We start from the raw sequence: 17,253 nt of genomic DNA, 5'->3' as shown, positions 1-17,253 counted from the left end.
ATCATGCAGAATTAGCCGTTTTTTGGTGATTTTAGTCATTAGCCCCTGCATAACTCTGAAAGCCCCTCTGAGCCCCCAGCAGGAACAGATTCTGAACATGCCAGTGTGGGTGCAGCACTTAGGCCTACACCAGTTGTGCTTTGCATAATGTGTGTCTTTGGCGAGTCGAGTGCTTATGCCCGTGTATGCTTTATTATGACGTGTATGCACTTGGTGCATGTGACCTGGTTTTCCAAATGTATCCGATGTTGATTTGAAGTCTAATAACGATGTATTTTTCTTGTTCATTTCATTTGATTACAGCTGGAGTCACACCTCAACTTCAAAAGCAGATAGAAGATGTCATAAGAGCACCACCAATTAACTCAGGTAAGCGATGAAAAGCACTCTCAGTTCTCAAGGCATGGTTCAATCTGGTTGAGGGTGTCATTGGGGCTACCAATCAAACAGGTACTGAATAAAGCACTCAATCTCAGGCAAAGTTCAGTCACTTTAATAATAGTCCCATCTCAACAACAGATTCAAATTGAGGATGACATGGCACAACCAAATTATACAGGTAATAAAGCATTCTCAATTATCAGGCAGAGTTCAGACACTGAATACTTATAGACGCCTCTCAACTACAGATGCCAATTGAGGATGTCACAAGGGCACCACCAATTAATTCAGGTAAGAAAGCACTCTCAACTGGTTCAGAAGATTGAGCTTTGTTCACAATATAATATCCCAGGCTTTGTCCACACCTCTGATGCCCATCATCAGTGTTCAATGAGAGGGCAAAATTAGCAGATGTCTGTCTCATTTAAGACACCATCACGATATATGCTAATTAGGGTTCAGGGGTTAGGGTTAGCAACCCCTGAGCCTAATTAGCATATCATGATGGTCTGTCTTAAATGAGACATTATTTTTCTCTGATGAAATCACCAGATCAATCAACCTTCCTTTTACATGCTTTCGCAGGCTGTGGGGAGTTAATCATCAGACCCGAACTTATATCGGGCTTTGGTCTGATTACCCAAAGACCAAGAAAGGAGAGACGGGAAAAATATCACATTTTGCCACACATCGGCCCTCCGCTAGGATCAGGCATTTATTTGCCAATTGCAAAAATCCTTTACATGTAAATAATATTAAAGACAACAACAATTCATCGTATATATAAAAAGCAAAATGGCTAAGGCTTCAGCAAGCGTTAAGCATACAAAAGATGCAAAATTGGGAAAATAGAAATATATGGAATACCGGTAAATAAAAGCAACGGAACTGTGTGATGCTACGCAGGCCAATAGCCTTCCAGATGAGGTACCTAAAAGGGGCACATAATATGATTTGAATAGGGTGAATTACGCTATATATTGTAAGGAAGCTGCTTACAAGCAAAAATGTTGAGCAAAAGCTGATAGGGTGAGTTACGCTACATATTGTAAGGGAAACTGCTTACAAGCAAGGACCTTTAAAAGCAAGACGCTGAAGCCTTAGAAGCATATTTAAATTCAAGATTTGTTCTTTTCCTTTGCTGGAGCCCGCGAGATGTTCCCGAGCATCCTTGTAGCTTTGTAGGAAAATAACCTATATATAGATATAGATATAAAGATAATCATTATTGATTAATTACTATACTTAACAAGCAAGGGCGCCTTATAAGGCTATAATTTGAGTAATTTTTATATGGAATGTTGAAAATGATCCGCCATCACCCTCTAACACAATAGTATGCATATCATATATATCAAACATTGTATATGCTCATTCCTTTTCTGCCTTTCCTTGGTTGGAACTTGCGAGATATTCAAAAGCGTTCTTGTAGGAGAGATGCCTACGACTTATGCATTTCTAAATAATATTTGTAATTACTCAATTGATTGGCAACATTTGTATCGAAAACAATTGATTTTTATAAAAGCATGAATGTTTTCTTCATGCTGCAATATTTCTTTTACTCCATAAACACAATATATCATTTAAAGACAAAATTTTTATTGATATTTTTGGCTTTACAACCAATTCATATTTTTCCTCAACCGCTTATGGGAGTGGCGGTGGGAAAATTAAATTTCGATCCTAGTCGGATGAGAGCTGAATGCGTTGTGATATTTGAAAAGAAGACAAAGCCAATCTCTCCAAAAAAGGCTTCCTCTCATTGGCTAACGAAAAAACTAGGAGGAATCTGCCATGCGAATGGGCCGCCACCCGTTGCCAAACACGCCGATCGATGACCGCATGACAATGACCCGATTGACCTCCTAGTTCATGACCTTAAAAGTCATTTTAATGGGCGCGACCATTCTTGGCATGGGTAAACTGGTTTCTTCAAGACGAGCATTCAGAAACATTATTACCCAAAGACCAAGAAAGGAGAGACGGGAAAAATATCACATTTTGCCACACATCGCCCTCCGCTAGGATCAGGCATGTATTTGCCAATTGCAAAAATCCTTTACATGTAAATAATATTAAAGACAACAACAATTCATCGTATATATAAAAAGCAAAATGGCTAAGGCTTCAGCAAGCGTTAAGCATACAAAAGATGCAAAATTGGGAAAATAGAAATATATGGAATACCGGTAAATAAAAGCAACGGAACTGTGTGATGCTACGCAGGCCAATAGCCTTCCAGATGAGGTACCTAAAAGGGGCACATAATATGATTTGAATAGGGTGAATTACGCTATATATTGTAAGGGAAGCTGCTTACAAGCAAAAAATGTTGAGCAAAAGCTGATAGGGTGAGTTACGCTACATATTGTAAGGGAAACTGCTTACAAGCAAGGACCTTTAAAAGCAAAACGCTGAAGCCTTAGAAGCATATTTAAATTCAAGATTTGTTCTTTTCCTTTGCTGGAGCCCGCGAGATGTTCCCGAGCATCCTTGTAGCTTTGTAGGAAAATAACCTATATATAGATATAGATATAAAGATAATCATTATTGATTAATTACTATACTTAACAAGCAAGGGCGCCTTATAAGGCTATAATTTGAGTAATTTTTTATATGGAATGTTGAAAATGATCCGCCATCACCCTCCAAACGAGTTTCTAGTCTGAAACGCTAGAAACTCGCTAACCACCCCGTTTTTTATAATTTAGCACAAATCCCTTGTTTTAAATATCTGAATTCTCCGACCCTGGAGGGTACGCGAAGATGTGCGGATCATTGTTAAAGACTACCAAGGCATTGGCAATTTGTTGCCTCATAACCAAAAGGCCCCTTGGTGTCGGATGGGTGCAATCGTAATCGTAAATTGGCCCATCATCATCAGCATTGTTGAGATCAGGGTGCAACACATCGTTATATCTAACGATGTGTGCGTTCCCTTCCAGCATTTCTCTACATACTTTATGAGCATGCTGGTTCAGATTCTTGGTGCTTCGAACCCCTGCCCCCTGTGTTTCTCTAGAGAATAAGCCAGCCGAAACAATATGTCAGACCAAACGATTCTCGTGAATGGAAGTAGCTGTCTGATTGTCATTAACATTTCTGTAATACTACTCCTTAATTGCCCTAAATTTGCTTTGAATATGTCATTCGTCCCGATATGTAAGATAATTGTGGTTGGGAATTGGTATTGGCCTAGTAGCCATCTTAATCTACTTATGATGAATGAAATTTGCCCCCAGGTTTGCCATCCCAATAGCATTCCCCACCACCATGCAATTGGGTGTTCTTATTTCCGCACGTCTAATGATGCTGTCCCCTAGTATCCAAGTGCGCATGGATCGTTCTGTTATGCATGGAAGAGAAAGAGAGAATGAGTGAAACTGAAAATTTATGAGGCTTAAAGCCTCAACCTTACGTTACATATATGTAGAGAGAAGTTCCCACAATTCATGGCGAGTTACCTGTAATAAAATGAAAATAGAATCTTAAAGTTAATACACATGTTCTATTGTATGTATACTATCCATTGAAAGAAGTTCTCGTCACATCGTCCAGGTGAAGTACGTAGACAAAATTTTTGCTTAATAATTAATATATCGCCAACTGGTATTATTTTAATCCATCCTTTCATCTGGTTAACCTGTGTTGAGAGTTTCATCACTTTTTCCAGGTGAAGTACCTAAAATGAATTGATAATTATTAATACATTTTTTCAGCATGCATTGATTGGGCCTACTTATCATTTTCTGATACCCATTAAATAGTCTTTCCGATCAAATAAAAACCTGTGCGGAATCTATCAACAATTGCGGCCTAATATAGGATTGATAAGTGGATGACTTCCATCTGCCCATTTCTTTGATTTCCTCTTCTGAAGCCCCACCTAATGCAGCAGAAGTGGCTGCCCCAATTCTAAAGCTATGTGAGCTGAAGTGGCTAGGGATAATCCTACAAGCTTAATGCCTTTTTTCAACATGCACCAATTGATATGATGTTAACGGATCACCGAAAAATGAATGAAAAGAGGGCCTTGTCGGATAGGCCTTGCCCTGAGGAATTCCTCTACAGCTTTTACTGGACATAACTGGCAACTTGATGAACTTTCAATTTTCAAACTAACCGATAACCCTCTTTGGTCAGTTTTCAAAATCTAATTCTAACCTCTAGAACTTTTCGTGCTGTTTGTGAAATGGAAATATCCTCTACTGCTAAAATTCTTGACATATCGCCTGATTTTTTAAGACTTGTGAATTCCCTACTCTTAAAAACCCAAAAAATGCTAAAAGAAAAGCTGCTTTAAATAACAAGACTTCAGATTGTGAATTACAAACAGATGGTAATTTCTCCAATAAATTGCGCAATATCGCTGGTGTTATAGGCAGCCTTGTATCACATTGAGGATTTTGTCGCTTGCACCCTTCCTTCATCTTTTTTATTACAAAGCTATCTGTTGGGTCTAGCCACCCATTGACTTTGTGAACAAAAGCTAATGCCGACATTCTTGAATTTATAGTTGCTGGTGACTTTCTTTCTACTACAAGATATGCAATGAATGCCATTAAGTGACTCTGGGGCACTGGCCAATCTTGACCCAATTGAAATTGATCTCTAAATTTTAAAAATGAGTTGACACTTGCTCTGTATGAATCCCATGTTGAAGTTGTCATTGATGCCCTCAGCAATTGCTGGCTTACACGCTCTAAATCTTCCAAAGAAATGTTGGCACCTGAATACCTTCTGCCTCTGCCTCTGGCGCCATCCTCCGAAACGCTCCATCTGGAAGCGTGAGAGAGCATCCATAATGTCATTTCGTTTGCCTGGAATATGTTTTGCTAAAAAGGCAACATTTGACTTTAAACATTGTAATGTAAAAAAGCGAACCAAAGTCATTATTTTTGGGCACTTTGACGTTTGTTTGTTAATAATCGCCACTACTGATTGATTGTCTGATCTCACCATTATTCGTTTTCCTACTAGCTGATCCCCCACAAAACTATCGCCACTACTACTGGAAACAATTCCAACCACGCAATAGAATGCTTTTCAACCTGATCTGGCCATTTACTTTGAAACCATTTGCCTCTGAAATAGCCTCCACACCCAATACTTGCGCTGGCATCTGTAAAAAGTTGCAAATCTTCCTCCCCTGACCATATTTGGTCAGGGATTATGGTCATGCCATTGAATCGTTCCAGAAATAAGACCCACATTTTCAAATCCTCTTTTGCCCCTTGATTTAATTCTATTCTACGCCTCGATTTCTGTTCCCCGCATGTCAAATCTATTAATCTCCGTGAAAACGCCTTCCAGGGGACACTGCCTTACAAACAAATGAAAGGGATCCGATGACGGATTGTAAATCCTTCAACGAGATTTTCGCTGATTTTAAGGCGCTACTGATTTTCACCTGAATGCTTTTTAACTTGTCTTGAGGAATCGCAATGATCTGCTTTATTGAGTCAATCTCCAGTCCTAAATATGTAATTTTGTTGCTGGGCCTACTGATTTATCTGGCGCCAACGGAACTCCTAAATTTTCGCAAACGTTTTCAAAACATTTTACGAGCTGACCGCATGACTTATATCGCACTCCGTCATGCGGCCCAGTAAGAAAGAAGTCATCCATATAGTGTGTAACTCTATCAGTACCGCTGCTTTTTTCACCGCCCATTCAATGAAAGTTGAGAATTTTTCAAATAGTGCCGGTGAACATGACGCCCCATTGGCAGAGCTTTATCAACGTAATACTGATCTAAAACCTTCATGCCCAATAATTGAAAATCATCCGGTGGATTGGTAAAAGCCTAAATGCTGATTGAATATCTGCTTTGGCCATTAATGCCCCTTTCCTACTCCTGCTACTAATTTAACTGCAACATCAAAACTTGCGTATTTTACCTTACAGATTTTTTGATCAATTCCATCATTTATGGACCCCCCCTCCGGAAACGAAAAAGATGTTGAATAAGTCTGAATTTTCCTGGTTCTGATTTCGGTACTAAACCAATTGGTGAAACTATTAAATTTTCCATCGGGCAAACAGTGAATGGACCTGCAATTCGCTTTGCTTGTATTTCTTTGTTAAGTTTTTCAATTGCCCTATCAGGAAATTGCCTCACTGATGGTAAATTCTGAGCCTCCTTGCTACCCTCTCCCTAAAAATGCAATTTAAATCCATCTGAAAATCCTTCTTTAAGTATTTTTGCTGATGACACATCAGGATATTGGTCTAATAAAGGAACAAGAGATTTTAATTTAATTGGGGATGGATACTTGCAACATGTGCAATTGGTATCTGGACCTGTGATAGCATTGCTGTAATTATTATTACACAATTTACTTGCTCCATTTTTTGCATCGTGTTGCTGAATGATTTTGGTCCCCGCAACGTGTGCATTTGTGGATATATATGCAGTTTCTTCTGATACATCCTTGCTTGTTGAAATCAAAGCACACATTGCCCCCTTTTTGTGTGGGTGCGGTTGGACTTGCGGCTGCAAAGTTTCTTCCAACGTATTGCTGGCGAAACCCGCCTTGACTTGTCCCCTGGCACGAAAATTCGAAAATTACCGCCCGATAATTTGTATATGAATTCACTGCTGAAGAATTAACAGTCTGGTTAGAAAACCTACTACCCGTATCACGGATTGAATGTGGGTACCCCGGCACGGCAACATACACAGCCCATAATTCTGCATCTAAAACTGCCCAAGAACTTTGCGGGTGACTTTGCTGCCTCATTCTATACTGTTGATCATAACTACGCCATTCCCCCACCCACCAAATCTGGAAGCCGCAGTTCTAATTGTCTGCATATACTTCAATAACTCCTGAGCACGATGAGGGTGTGCTTCTAAAAATACAGAAGTAAAAATGAGGAATGCGTTTGTCCACGCATAAATTGAAGTAATATATTTCTTTGGCTTTGCATTTTTCCATACAATCCTCCCCCCTTCACTGATTGATAACGATAGGTCATGATCTTCCTCCACTCGCTTATTTGGGTTACTTTTTGGCTCTGAGCGGAGCTTATCAGTGCCTTTGTCATGCAACTAACTAGCATTCATTTTCAGGCCACAATACGCTGTTGGTTTTTATGCTAAGGATCATTTAATGACTGATATGGGGGCCTAAGTTTCGCTTCTAAGTTTGGCTAAGTTATTTTCGAATCGATTGCACTCCAGATTTTATTGAAATTCAGGCGATAAAAGTATTATTTTTGGGTAAAAAGACCAAAATAGTCACGATAATCGAGTTATATCTTGGTTCCCTGTGTGTGCTAGAGATTATTCTGGTCTGTATAATTTAAGATGCGTAATACAGACGGAAACCAATGGAGGTACATTTCTTAAGATTTAGTTCAGATCAGAAATTATTTGACTACTTCTTAACTTTTCTTCACTATTTCTTTATAATTTAAATAAAGAGATAGGTAAGGAATGTCAAAAATAGTCAAGAACATGTCTGAATCTTGAATAAATCCCGAATAAATCTGAACAAATGACTTTTCTGGGGACTATTTGGCTTGCGCAAGTGCAGTACGAAAGCACTGTGCCGATTTTTTTTGTTAAAGGTCACGTTTTTACCGATAAGCTGCGATGCTCAACAAACTTCGTACTTTTCTATGAGGCTATTTTGAACCAATAAATCGATTAGTTTTTCTTGATTGATGACATCACCATTTCTGAACCAATCAGCAAACAGTTTTGTGTGATTGATCGATTCTTGCAGTAGTCTCCACAGCAGCCAGTTTGGTTCCGCCCCTTCCACACAAACATTTTTGTGGAGGGAGCGTAACCAAACTGGCTGCATAGGAGACTAAGTTCACTGACCCACTGACCTTGCAAACTCAACCACAGAGAGCTACGGTGCATAATCGAGGTGAAAATACGCTAGTTTGTTTACCATTCTGAGCTCATGAGCTTCTGGTAAATGTTATTCCGAAGCATTTTCGAGCATACCATAATATTTTTTTATTAAATATAAAGATGTTTATTTAAGTTATTTGTAAAATTCAGCGATGGACTTAATATAGAAGTGGTTTGATTTTAGTTGTAAACGCGGGACTCGACCGGCATGACAAGTTGAACATGTGAAGTTCCAAATTCGGAAGCCATGTACTACTATTCCATGTACGTAGGTCTCACACGAACTGCTCCGAGGTTATACTGACTACTAGATCGTCTACTTTTGTACTTTCGTAAGTGATGAAATTGAAGTAAAACTCATGCAGTGAAATCTATCAGAAATAAACACTGATGTGATGTAGGCTAGTCCTGCTTAATCGAGTACAGCATCCAGACCAGGCAGATCCAGATCCCAACAGAACTTACGATTGTTCGGTTGGACCGGGTTCAACACACATGACACAACAGACATGTCAGGACAGAACAGTTTTGGTGTTTACAAAAAAATGCAAATGATCTCAAGTCACAAAAATTTGTTATAAAATTTCATTTTTTGTCTCGCCTCAGTATTTCTGTCTGTCCGGGGGTGTGGATGTCCGTGTGTCCGTCTGGAGCTGTATCTAAAAAAACTGTAAGACCTACGCAGTAAGTGGACGCTACTTGGTGGGAGGAAGGGTATCTAAGTTTGCTCCGTAATTGTATGTTTTCGGTGAAAAATAATGCAAATTAACATAGCTAATTTATGCAAAAATCAGCGCAAATTGATAAAATTTCATTTCTGAACTTTGTTCAGGATGGGACTTAGTAATCACTATTTCCGCCTGTGTGTGGGGGTGGGATGTCCGAATGTTTGTCCGGAGCTGTATCTGGGGAACCGTAAGACCCACGGGGCGCTACTTGGTGGGAGGAAGGGTATCCAAGTTTGCTCCGTAATTGTATGTTTTCGGTGAAAATATGCAAATTAACATAGCTAATTTGCATAATTTATGCGAATATCAGCGCAAATTGATAGCGGTGCATGGTAACGAAACCTTGTGACAGGAATGATACACACCTGCTGATCACCTGATTAGTTTTTGGCGAAAAGTATGCGCATTTAGTTGTTAAGTTGCATAATTTATTCAGAACGCGTCTACAAAATGGTTGGAAATCTGAAGAAATCCGCCTTGTGAAGCTGTTTCTGGGGATCCGTAAGAATGCTAAGCCCTATGATGATGAAACGTGGTGGGGGTAGCATGACCAGAGGATCTCGACCTGATTCGATTTTCAGCGCAAAATATGGTAATTACCTACCTAATTTGCATAATTTATGCATAATATGCAAAAACCTTTTTTCTCGGAGACTAGGGGTCGCACATTCTGCAAACTTGGTGGGCGGGTGCATCTTGACCCCAGACAGAACAAGTTTGTATTGGTTAGTGGGTGAAGGTCACTCGAGGTCATCCAGGGGTCATCTAAGGTCAAATTACTAAAACTGTCGTATGGGCATGAAACTTGGTGGGTACAGTTAACATTTAGAGTCAAATTTTCTGACGGTCATTTTGGGGTCATCCGAGGTCACTTAGGGGTCATCGGAGGTCAAATTACTAAAAACTGTCGTATGAGCATGAAACTTGATGGATACACTTAACATTATGAGTCAAAGTTTCGGAAGGTAATTTCGGGGTCATCCAAGGTCACCAAGGGGTCATCTGAGGTCAAATTACTAAAACTGTCGTATGGGCATGAAACTTGGTGGGTACAGTCAACATTTAGAGTCAAATTATCGGACGGTCATTTCGGGGTCATCCAAGGTCACCAAGGGGTCACCTGAGGTCAAATTACTAAAAACTTGTATGGGCATGAAACTTGGTGGGTACACTTAACATTTAGAGTCAAATTTTCAGAAGGTTATTTTGGGGTCATCTGAGGTCACCAAGGGGTCATCTGAGGTCAAATTACTAAAAACTGTCGTATGGGCATGAAACTTTGTGGGTACAGTCAACATTTAGAGTCAAATTTTGGAAGGTCATTTCAAGGCGTCATCCGAGGTCACCCAGGGGTCATCTGAGGTTAAGTTACTAAAACTCGCATGGGCATGAAACTTGGTGGGTACAGTCAACATTTCAAGCCAAATTTTTGGAATGTCATTTTGGGGTCATCCAAGGTCACTCAGGGGTCATCTGTGGTCAAATTACTAAAACCTCATGTGGATATGAAACTTATTGATGGATGTATTATGCTCTGCAAATAAGATATAGCTACCAACCAGCAAGATGTATGATTGCGTGTGATCTGGCACATACAATGTATATGATTTCACCTGTTGCACATTCGACTGCAATTACTTTCACATTCAAAAAAGCACAGAGCCACAGCGCCATTGGTGCTCTTGTTTCCAAAAGTATTGCCAGATCTACGTACTCCCCATTAATTATTTTTGTTTTCATTGTCTGTGGAATCCCCGTACCCAATGGACTACATACTGATGTTAAAGGATTGACCCCATATCGAAGCTGGTCACTCAATGATACATTCATATCGACATTTATAGCATTACCATCATTGACTATTGTATTAGTAGCAACATTAGCATTATGAGACATGGCATGTGAATTGATATTTGTACTTGACATTGGTACCGGCATTGGTATAAACGCAGATGGTACTGTTGGAGCATTATTAGCGTTAACCTGCTGCCCCACCTGGCTATTTAAAGCACCATACGCATTACCAGCAATGATTGCATTAGGCCTACTACTACTAGCGTGATTAGCATTATTTATGACATTTGGATTGGCACTCGCGCTTGATAAAGCTACTGCTGAAGTAGCAATACTAGAATTAGCCATAACATTTTGCATTGGTTGATTAATTGTACCATAAGCGCTACCATTATTGAGTAAAGTGGCGTTATTGATTGGCCCCTCTTGAACATTCTGCCTTGCTTGATTGATTGTACCAAAAGCATTGCTACTATTGACATTATTGATTGGCCCGTCGATATTTTGCCTATTATTAATCAATGGCCTATTGTCCGTATTCACGGTATTGACATTGCCTATTACTGGCAATGACTGATCAAAATTACCTGCTAATAATTGGTCCGCCATTAGTCTTGGCTGTTCTACAACGGGTATTGGCATGGGTCGTTGTACCGGTACTTGCTGCGCATCTACAGGCACCATCGCTGGTCGTTCTTGTAATGGAATTGGTTCTGGTTGTTGTCCGGCGCCCTGCTGTATTTCTACCACATTTTCCTGTCCATTATCCTGAATCAATTGATTGATTGCTCTCGCCTGGGCCCTAGTTTGCCTTTCTCCTGTCGGAGCTTGCACTCTTCCTGTCTGTACTTCTCTATTAGCTCCCCCACGACCACCTCTAGATCCTCTACCTCTCTGATTTCTAGATCCTCTGCCTCTCTGATTTCTCTTTCCCATGGCGACGCTGACCACGATGTGTGCTAACTTTCAATGTAAACAATTCAGTTCCCACGTACTCACAGCCGGTCGTGCAATGCGAAAGTTCGATGAACCCAATGTTTATCAGACACTCGCTGATACCATAAAATCTCACGACACACAATCACTGACGATAATTTGATTAAAAGTTGGATTTCAATTGACGATAATTTTTTGACGTCAATATTTGTAAAAATTCTCAGTCTATAAATATAAATCCTCACGACACAGTCTTGACGATGATTTGTTGAAAAGTTAAAATTGATTGACGATGATTTTTATGCCGTCAATCATGCAATATTTGGGAAAATCTCATCAATTGTCCGTCCTTGCTGCTAACAAATCTGGTTGAAAATCACGCTGAATTATTATTTTAATTCAGTGTAGCTTGTTGAATAGCCTTGATGAAGCTTACAAGGCTCTGGATACAAATAGATTTTTGCGATAGCAAAAATTAAATTTCCGATCCTAGTCGGATGAGAGCTGAATGCGTTGTGATATTTGAAAAGAAGACAAAGCCAATCTCTCCAAAAAAAGGCTTCCTCTCATTGGCTAACGAAAAAAACTAGGAGGAATCTGCCATGCGAATGGGCCGCCACCCTTCGCAAAACACGCCGATCGATGACCGCATGACAATGACCCGATTGACCTCCTAGTTCATGACCTTAAAAGTCATTTTAATGGGCGCGACCATTCTTGGCATGGGTAAACTGGTTTCTTCAAGACGAGCATTCAGAAACATTATTATAATTAGGTTGAATACAATATTTCCAAAACATTATTAACTATTATCTTTTTTCTTTTTGTTTTATTTCAGATATCAGTCAGCTAAGACCCATCAAAGAGCATCTTCCTGAATCTATTGATTGGTGGCATATCAGAGTTGTCATAGCTATTCTACAAGTCAAATTTGGCATGCCAGTAGACAATATGGTCAACAGTCCACCAGCAGCCCCACGTAATCCACACACAGTAGCTGATAGACTAAGCCAGTTTGCATCAACCCCAAACTCATCTCAAGGATCAAAGCGTAAATTTCCTTGGTCAGCAAATAAGAACACTGCCAGCAGCTCACCATATGGGTCCAAGAAATCCAAAGTGTCGCCTAAGAAGGCAGGCTTGCCATCTTGGATGAAAAACAAACAAACAAATAGTTATGCCAACAAAAAGAAAGGAAATAGTTTGTTTAAAAAGTGAATAAATGAAATATTGAAACTTGTGGTATTTGAGTTTGATAATACCAAAGACATATAGGTTTATACCATCATGGTTGACAAACAAAGAAACGAACAATTTGTTTGCTAAAAAATGAGAGGAAGTATTCATTAAAAACATGAATACCTCAAAACTTGTTACCTCAGAAGACACACTTATGAGCGTGGATCAAAAAGGATGGAGCAAACACTGTTGCTCATAAATAAAGAAATGAAATAGTTTGCTTAAAAGTAAATTTGAAATGTGGTTTTAGTTGCTTTGTAATCACACACCCATCTGCTCACCATTTGGGTTTAGGAAATCCTCATCAGAAGATGGGCTTACCAGCTTGGATAAAAAAGAAACAAATGCTGCTTTTGCAAACAAAAAGAAAGGATGTTATTTCCTTGAAGGTGAATGTTCGACTGAATCTTGCCATTTTATTGGGTTTGTAACAACAGAAAACAAACCAAACTTATCAACCCTATCATGCTTACAATGTGATATTAGAATCAGTTGTGATATATCAGAATGTATGAAAGGAAATGGCATTTCACTCTTTCAGATAATTATGGTCTGTACCACCTATTTATAGTTATTCTCTTGGCTTACTTTAAAAGATCCTTGTATTTTCCCTTATTATTGGGCTGAACAATTTTTGTTGTATATAATATTACTAGCCGATTCCTGAAGGAATTGCAAGGAAGACACCACTACTGGCCTTGTTCGGTGGTCACTTGGCAAGAACCAAATATAAACTGCAACAGAGAAGGCATATAATAATGTGAGGCTATTAAGGTTGGTCTGAATGAGTCAAATATGAACTGCAGCAGAGAAGGCATATAATAATGTGAGGCTATTGAGCCAAATGAGTCAATTGCCACAAAAACAGAATTTTGAGATATGACCAATGCTTACTCTACTAAATACTCTACTTCTTGTGCATATTTTGATTGGCGAGAATGTAGGGTTTGTTTGGTTGTTTTCAGGAAAATAAGGAAACCATTTTAAAAGGGTATTTCTTGATTTTAGCAATCCCTTTAGAGTATGATTCAATAGATATCCATTTCCATAATTACAGTTGGTTACGACTTTGAATTTGCGAGTTGTGCATTTAATTACATGTATTACAACAGCGCCCCATAAGGCTATACTGTGTTGTAATATCAGACAGCCCGAAAATGCAAATTGGATAATATATCTTTGTCAAAACAACCAAATCTGCAAGAAACCTTATACACAAAATCATGATGCAGTCTTAGGTTTTTGATAATAATACAAATCTCAACTTTTTTGGAGTAAGCTGGGGGTTAAGATCTGGATCATGAAGTGCCCTTTTTATAAATGGGGAAGAACATGCAATGAAACAAACATATCCACAAATGACTCATTTGGCATTATTGGGACACAAAAATGCATTAAAAATGTAAAACAGTACATACTGTATGTTAGAAGATATTTATACCAGTTGTGTATGTGTCATTTCCATGTGTATAATATAAATCAATGATGTGATGACTTTGTAAGCCAGATTTTATCACATGATTTCAACAAAATCATTTCTACAATAGCTGCCTTTTGATGATTCAATTTTGTAAGGCAATATGGCAACTTATTGGGAAGTGACTGTAGTCCATTTGGTTTCCTCACGGCATTGACATCAGTACTTCATCACAGTTACTTTGGGCTTGTACAGATGCAATGTCTTTGATCGTGCATGGAGACACGCTAGACTATGCCATAGTCGAATTTTATTAAAAATATGTTATTATTAGTCATGATGAACCCATTTCGTTGAACTCAAAATTATACTGATGTTTATTAAAATTAAAGTATTCAATAGTAAAATGGTCATAAAGAGTTTAAAATATCAGACGATTAGTGACAATAAAAGTAATTGAATGCAACATTATCTTGCATAATTATAACGGCTCACTTTAATACTGAACAATTCTGATTTTGGAATCTACCAGTTTATTGATAGCGAACCCGAAATTTCGACTATGAACTTTGAATTGTAAGCAGAACTTTACCCCCTGGACTTTGCTCTCTAAAAACACACTGTCAAGCATACTTGTTTATCAGTCCGTTAACCACAAGTACGCGCTAGATGTTTGATGAGAGATTAACTTTCGCGTCAACTCAAAAGCGCCGCAAATACCACAGACAGTTGTTTACGGTGTAGTTAATGGTAATGGCGCGGGCCCAGACGATTTAAACCATAGCGAGGTATGGGCGACCAATCACAAAGCAGATCCATTTAAAGATGCATTACATCATGGCCAATTTTAGTTAGGCCAGAAATGGGCCTAACTCTCCATAGAATCCCGTGTTAAAAATCTTAACCGCAAGGCAATGTCAGTAGTCCACTTGGGAAGCTAACAAACAGAGGGAGTGTGACTGATCAGATGTGAAAATCTATCAATTGTGCACACATTAATTGAATCAGAGTTTTAAGCTTAAATACAATATCCAGAGTATGCACAATGGGCAAGTGGACTACGGGGTAGTCTAGGAGACACGCCAGTTATTTGAGTCAGCGCACAAAATTTAATTATGCGCTCACTGGTTGACATAAATTCCGGTTTTGTATTGAGGTCAGGTGTCATTCAAAGTTGTTCACATCACTCACAAAATGAATAAAATCTATCTTAATTTGGTTTGAAGTTGACATTTTGTTGAAGTTGACCAAATTTTTGTTTATATGTCGGGATATTTGTTATGTTGACATAATACATGTCGACAAAAGCATTTGTGCACGCAGACTGATGTCAGTGCTTCGAGGAAGCCAAATGGACTATTATAGGTATAATCAACTTTTTTTTGGTATTAGCTAAACAGTAATAAACATGCAGGTAACAGAAGAATCTTGAGTCACTATAGATATGTTATCTTAAGGGCTCATGTTATATGTTTTCACATATTTTTGTGGGACCTGAGAGCACATCGGACATATCAAATTGCATTTTAAATAGGGAGAGAAATGTCCTTCTGATATCAAATAATTTGGATTTTTGTTTTCGCAATATAATACACATTTTATGGCTCTCAGGTCCCACAAAAAATACTGTGCAACCGTTTCTGTCCGATTCCTTAAAGCTTCCTTGCACACATGTACAATTGTGGGTGTATTGTTCTCTATGAATTGTATTTTCAACTTCCCAAATACCGTAGAATTCCGTCTAGAAGCATATATGCCTCTAAACGAGGGTTTTCTTTTAACGAAAGATATGAAAGGCCAATACCCTTCTCAAAAACATTGCAATAGATTGGTCTTACAAATATACATGTTTGTACAGCCGCCTTTATCAGTAGTATAGTTGTTCAAACTCCAAATAATGTTTTTGCTGAGAGTGTCTGCCTCTTGTCTCTTGTGTCAAAAAAACCTTGTTTAGAGGCATATATATGCTTGTAGGCGGAATTTTACGGTATTTGATAGACATTAACACCAATCTGTATCACATTCCATGCATCTGACAAGTTGTGTGAGAGCATAGACTCTAGTGAGAGAGAGAAAACTGTTTGAAAGAACATGGCCTTGTACCTGTCTGACATACTGTAGTTTTAATTCCTTAATTGATAGCTATGAACTAGTCAGGATGTTATTGTCCAGCCTGACAACAAAGTCATTGGTCCTTTGGATGGTGTAAAATATATCCCTTGAAGTGACTGTTTATGCCTGGTATTCAGGTGCAAATAGTCTTTGGTTAAACTCAAGTTTGGTAGTGACATCAATGCCTTTTCGCGGTTGTGCTAAAAGCGTGTCTACAAACTTGCCTGTGAGATTAACTTTACAAGCACAATTTATACTGCGCCACGAGAAATGCGCACCTACGTCACTACTGAACTTGAAGCAAACCACTGTAGAAGTTTGCAGGTTTGTGGATTTTGTTCATGATATACCTCTAGCTGCTACAATACATTGCATAAAACAATGATCGGTAAAACCTGTCATTGTAATACTGCATATCAATATGGACAATTCATTTGCTCGCCGTATTCCTTTTTAAAGGAATTTTTATTAATGGATGGCATCATATGTGACATGATCTTATCTAATCAGACCAATTTCTTCAATAATGAAATTTAGGTATATAGCCAAAAATAAGGGCAAAAAATACAATAAAAATTAAGAATATGAACATTTATTCCTAAAAAGTTCACAATTTAGCAACCAAGTTACAAGTATGCCAGGGATATGGATTTCAACATCAGTAAACAAATGTATTCAACAAGTTGGAAATGATAATAATTCAATTTACAAAATGTCTGACTTTGGTCTGGGTTGATCAGATTGTGTCACATATTTGGATTGAAATTCTAAGC

General features: G+C 38.6%; 2 protein-coding genes across 2 annotated transcripts in view; one reads left to right on the top strand and one right to left on the bottom strand.

Annotated features, from left to right (window-relative positions):
• Positions 1–13,035, top strand: part of LOC140158479 (bifunctional 3'-5' exonuclease/ATP-dependent helicase WRN-like) — a 231,615-nt gene extending 218,580 nt beyond the window's left edge. The window contains exons 27-28 of the mRNA XM_072181576.1: positions 304–369; positions 12,551–13,035. Of these exons, the coding sequence (XP_072037677.1) occupies positions 304–369; positions 12,551–12,930 (446 nt within the window). The 3' untranslated portion in view covers positions 12,931–13,035. The remainder of the gene's footprint in view (positions 1–303; positions 370–12,550) is intronic.
• On the bottom strand, positions 3,597–11,855 carry LOC140158188 (uncharacterized). Its single transcript, XM_072181319.1, has 2 exons — positions 11,364–11,855; positions 3,597–3,730 (listed from the first exon to the last, which is right to left on the bottom strand). Exons 1-2 carry the CDS (start codon positions 11,710–11,712, stop codon positions 3,597–3,599), a joined length of 483 nt encoding a protein of 160 aa, XP_072037420.1. The 5' UTR covers positions 11,713–11,855.
• Positions 13,036–17,253: the final 4,218 nt, after the last annotated feature.

This window comes from Amphiura filiformis, chromosome 8, assembly GCF_039555335.1.
Source record: "Amphiura filiformis chromosome 8, Afil_fr2py, whole genome shotgun sequence".
NCBI classification, from domain to species: Eukaryota; Metazoa; Echinodermata; class Ophiuroidea; order Amphilepidida; family Amphiuridae; genus Amphiura; species Amphiura filiformis.
This window is presented reverse-complemented; position numbering and strand designations above follow the sequence as displayed.

Excerpts from the sequence above, each read along its gene's own strand:
- LOC140158188 (XM_072181319.1), bottom strand. The coding sequence starts at position 11,712 with ATGGGAAAGAGAAATCAGAGAGGCAGAGGATCTAGAAATCAGAGAGGT. Across the intron at positions 3,731-11,363 it reads GGCGGACCAATTATTAGCAG|AACGATCCATGCGCACTTGG; the intron begins GTAATTTTGATC and ends CATGCATAACAG.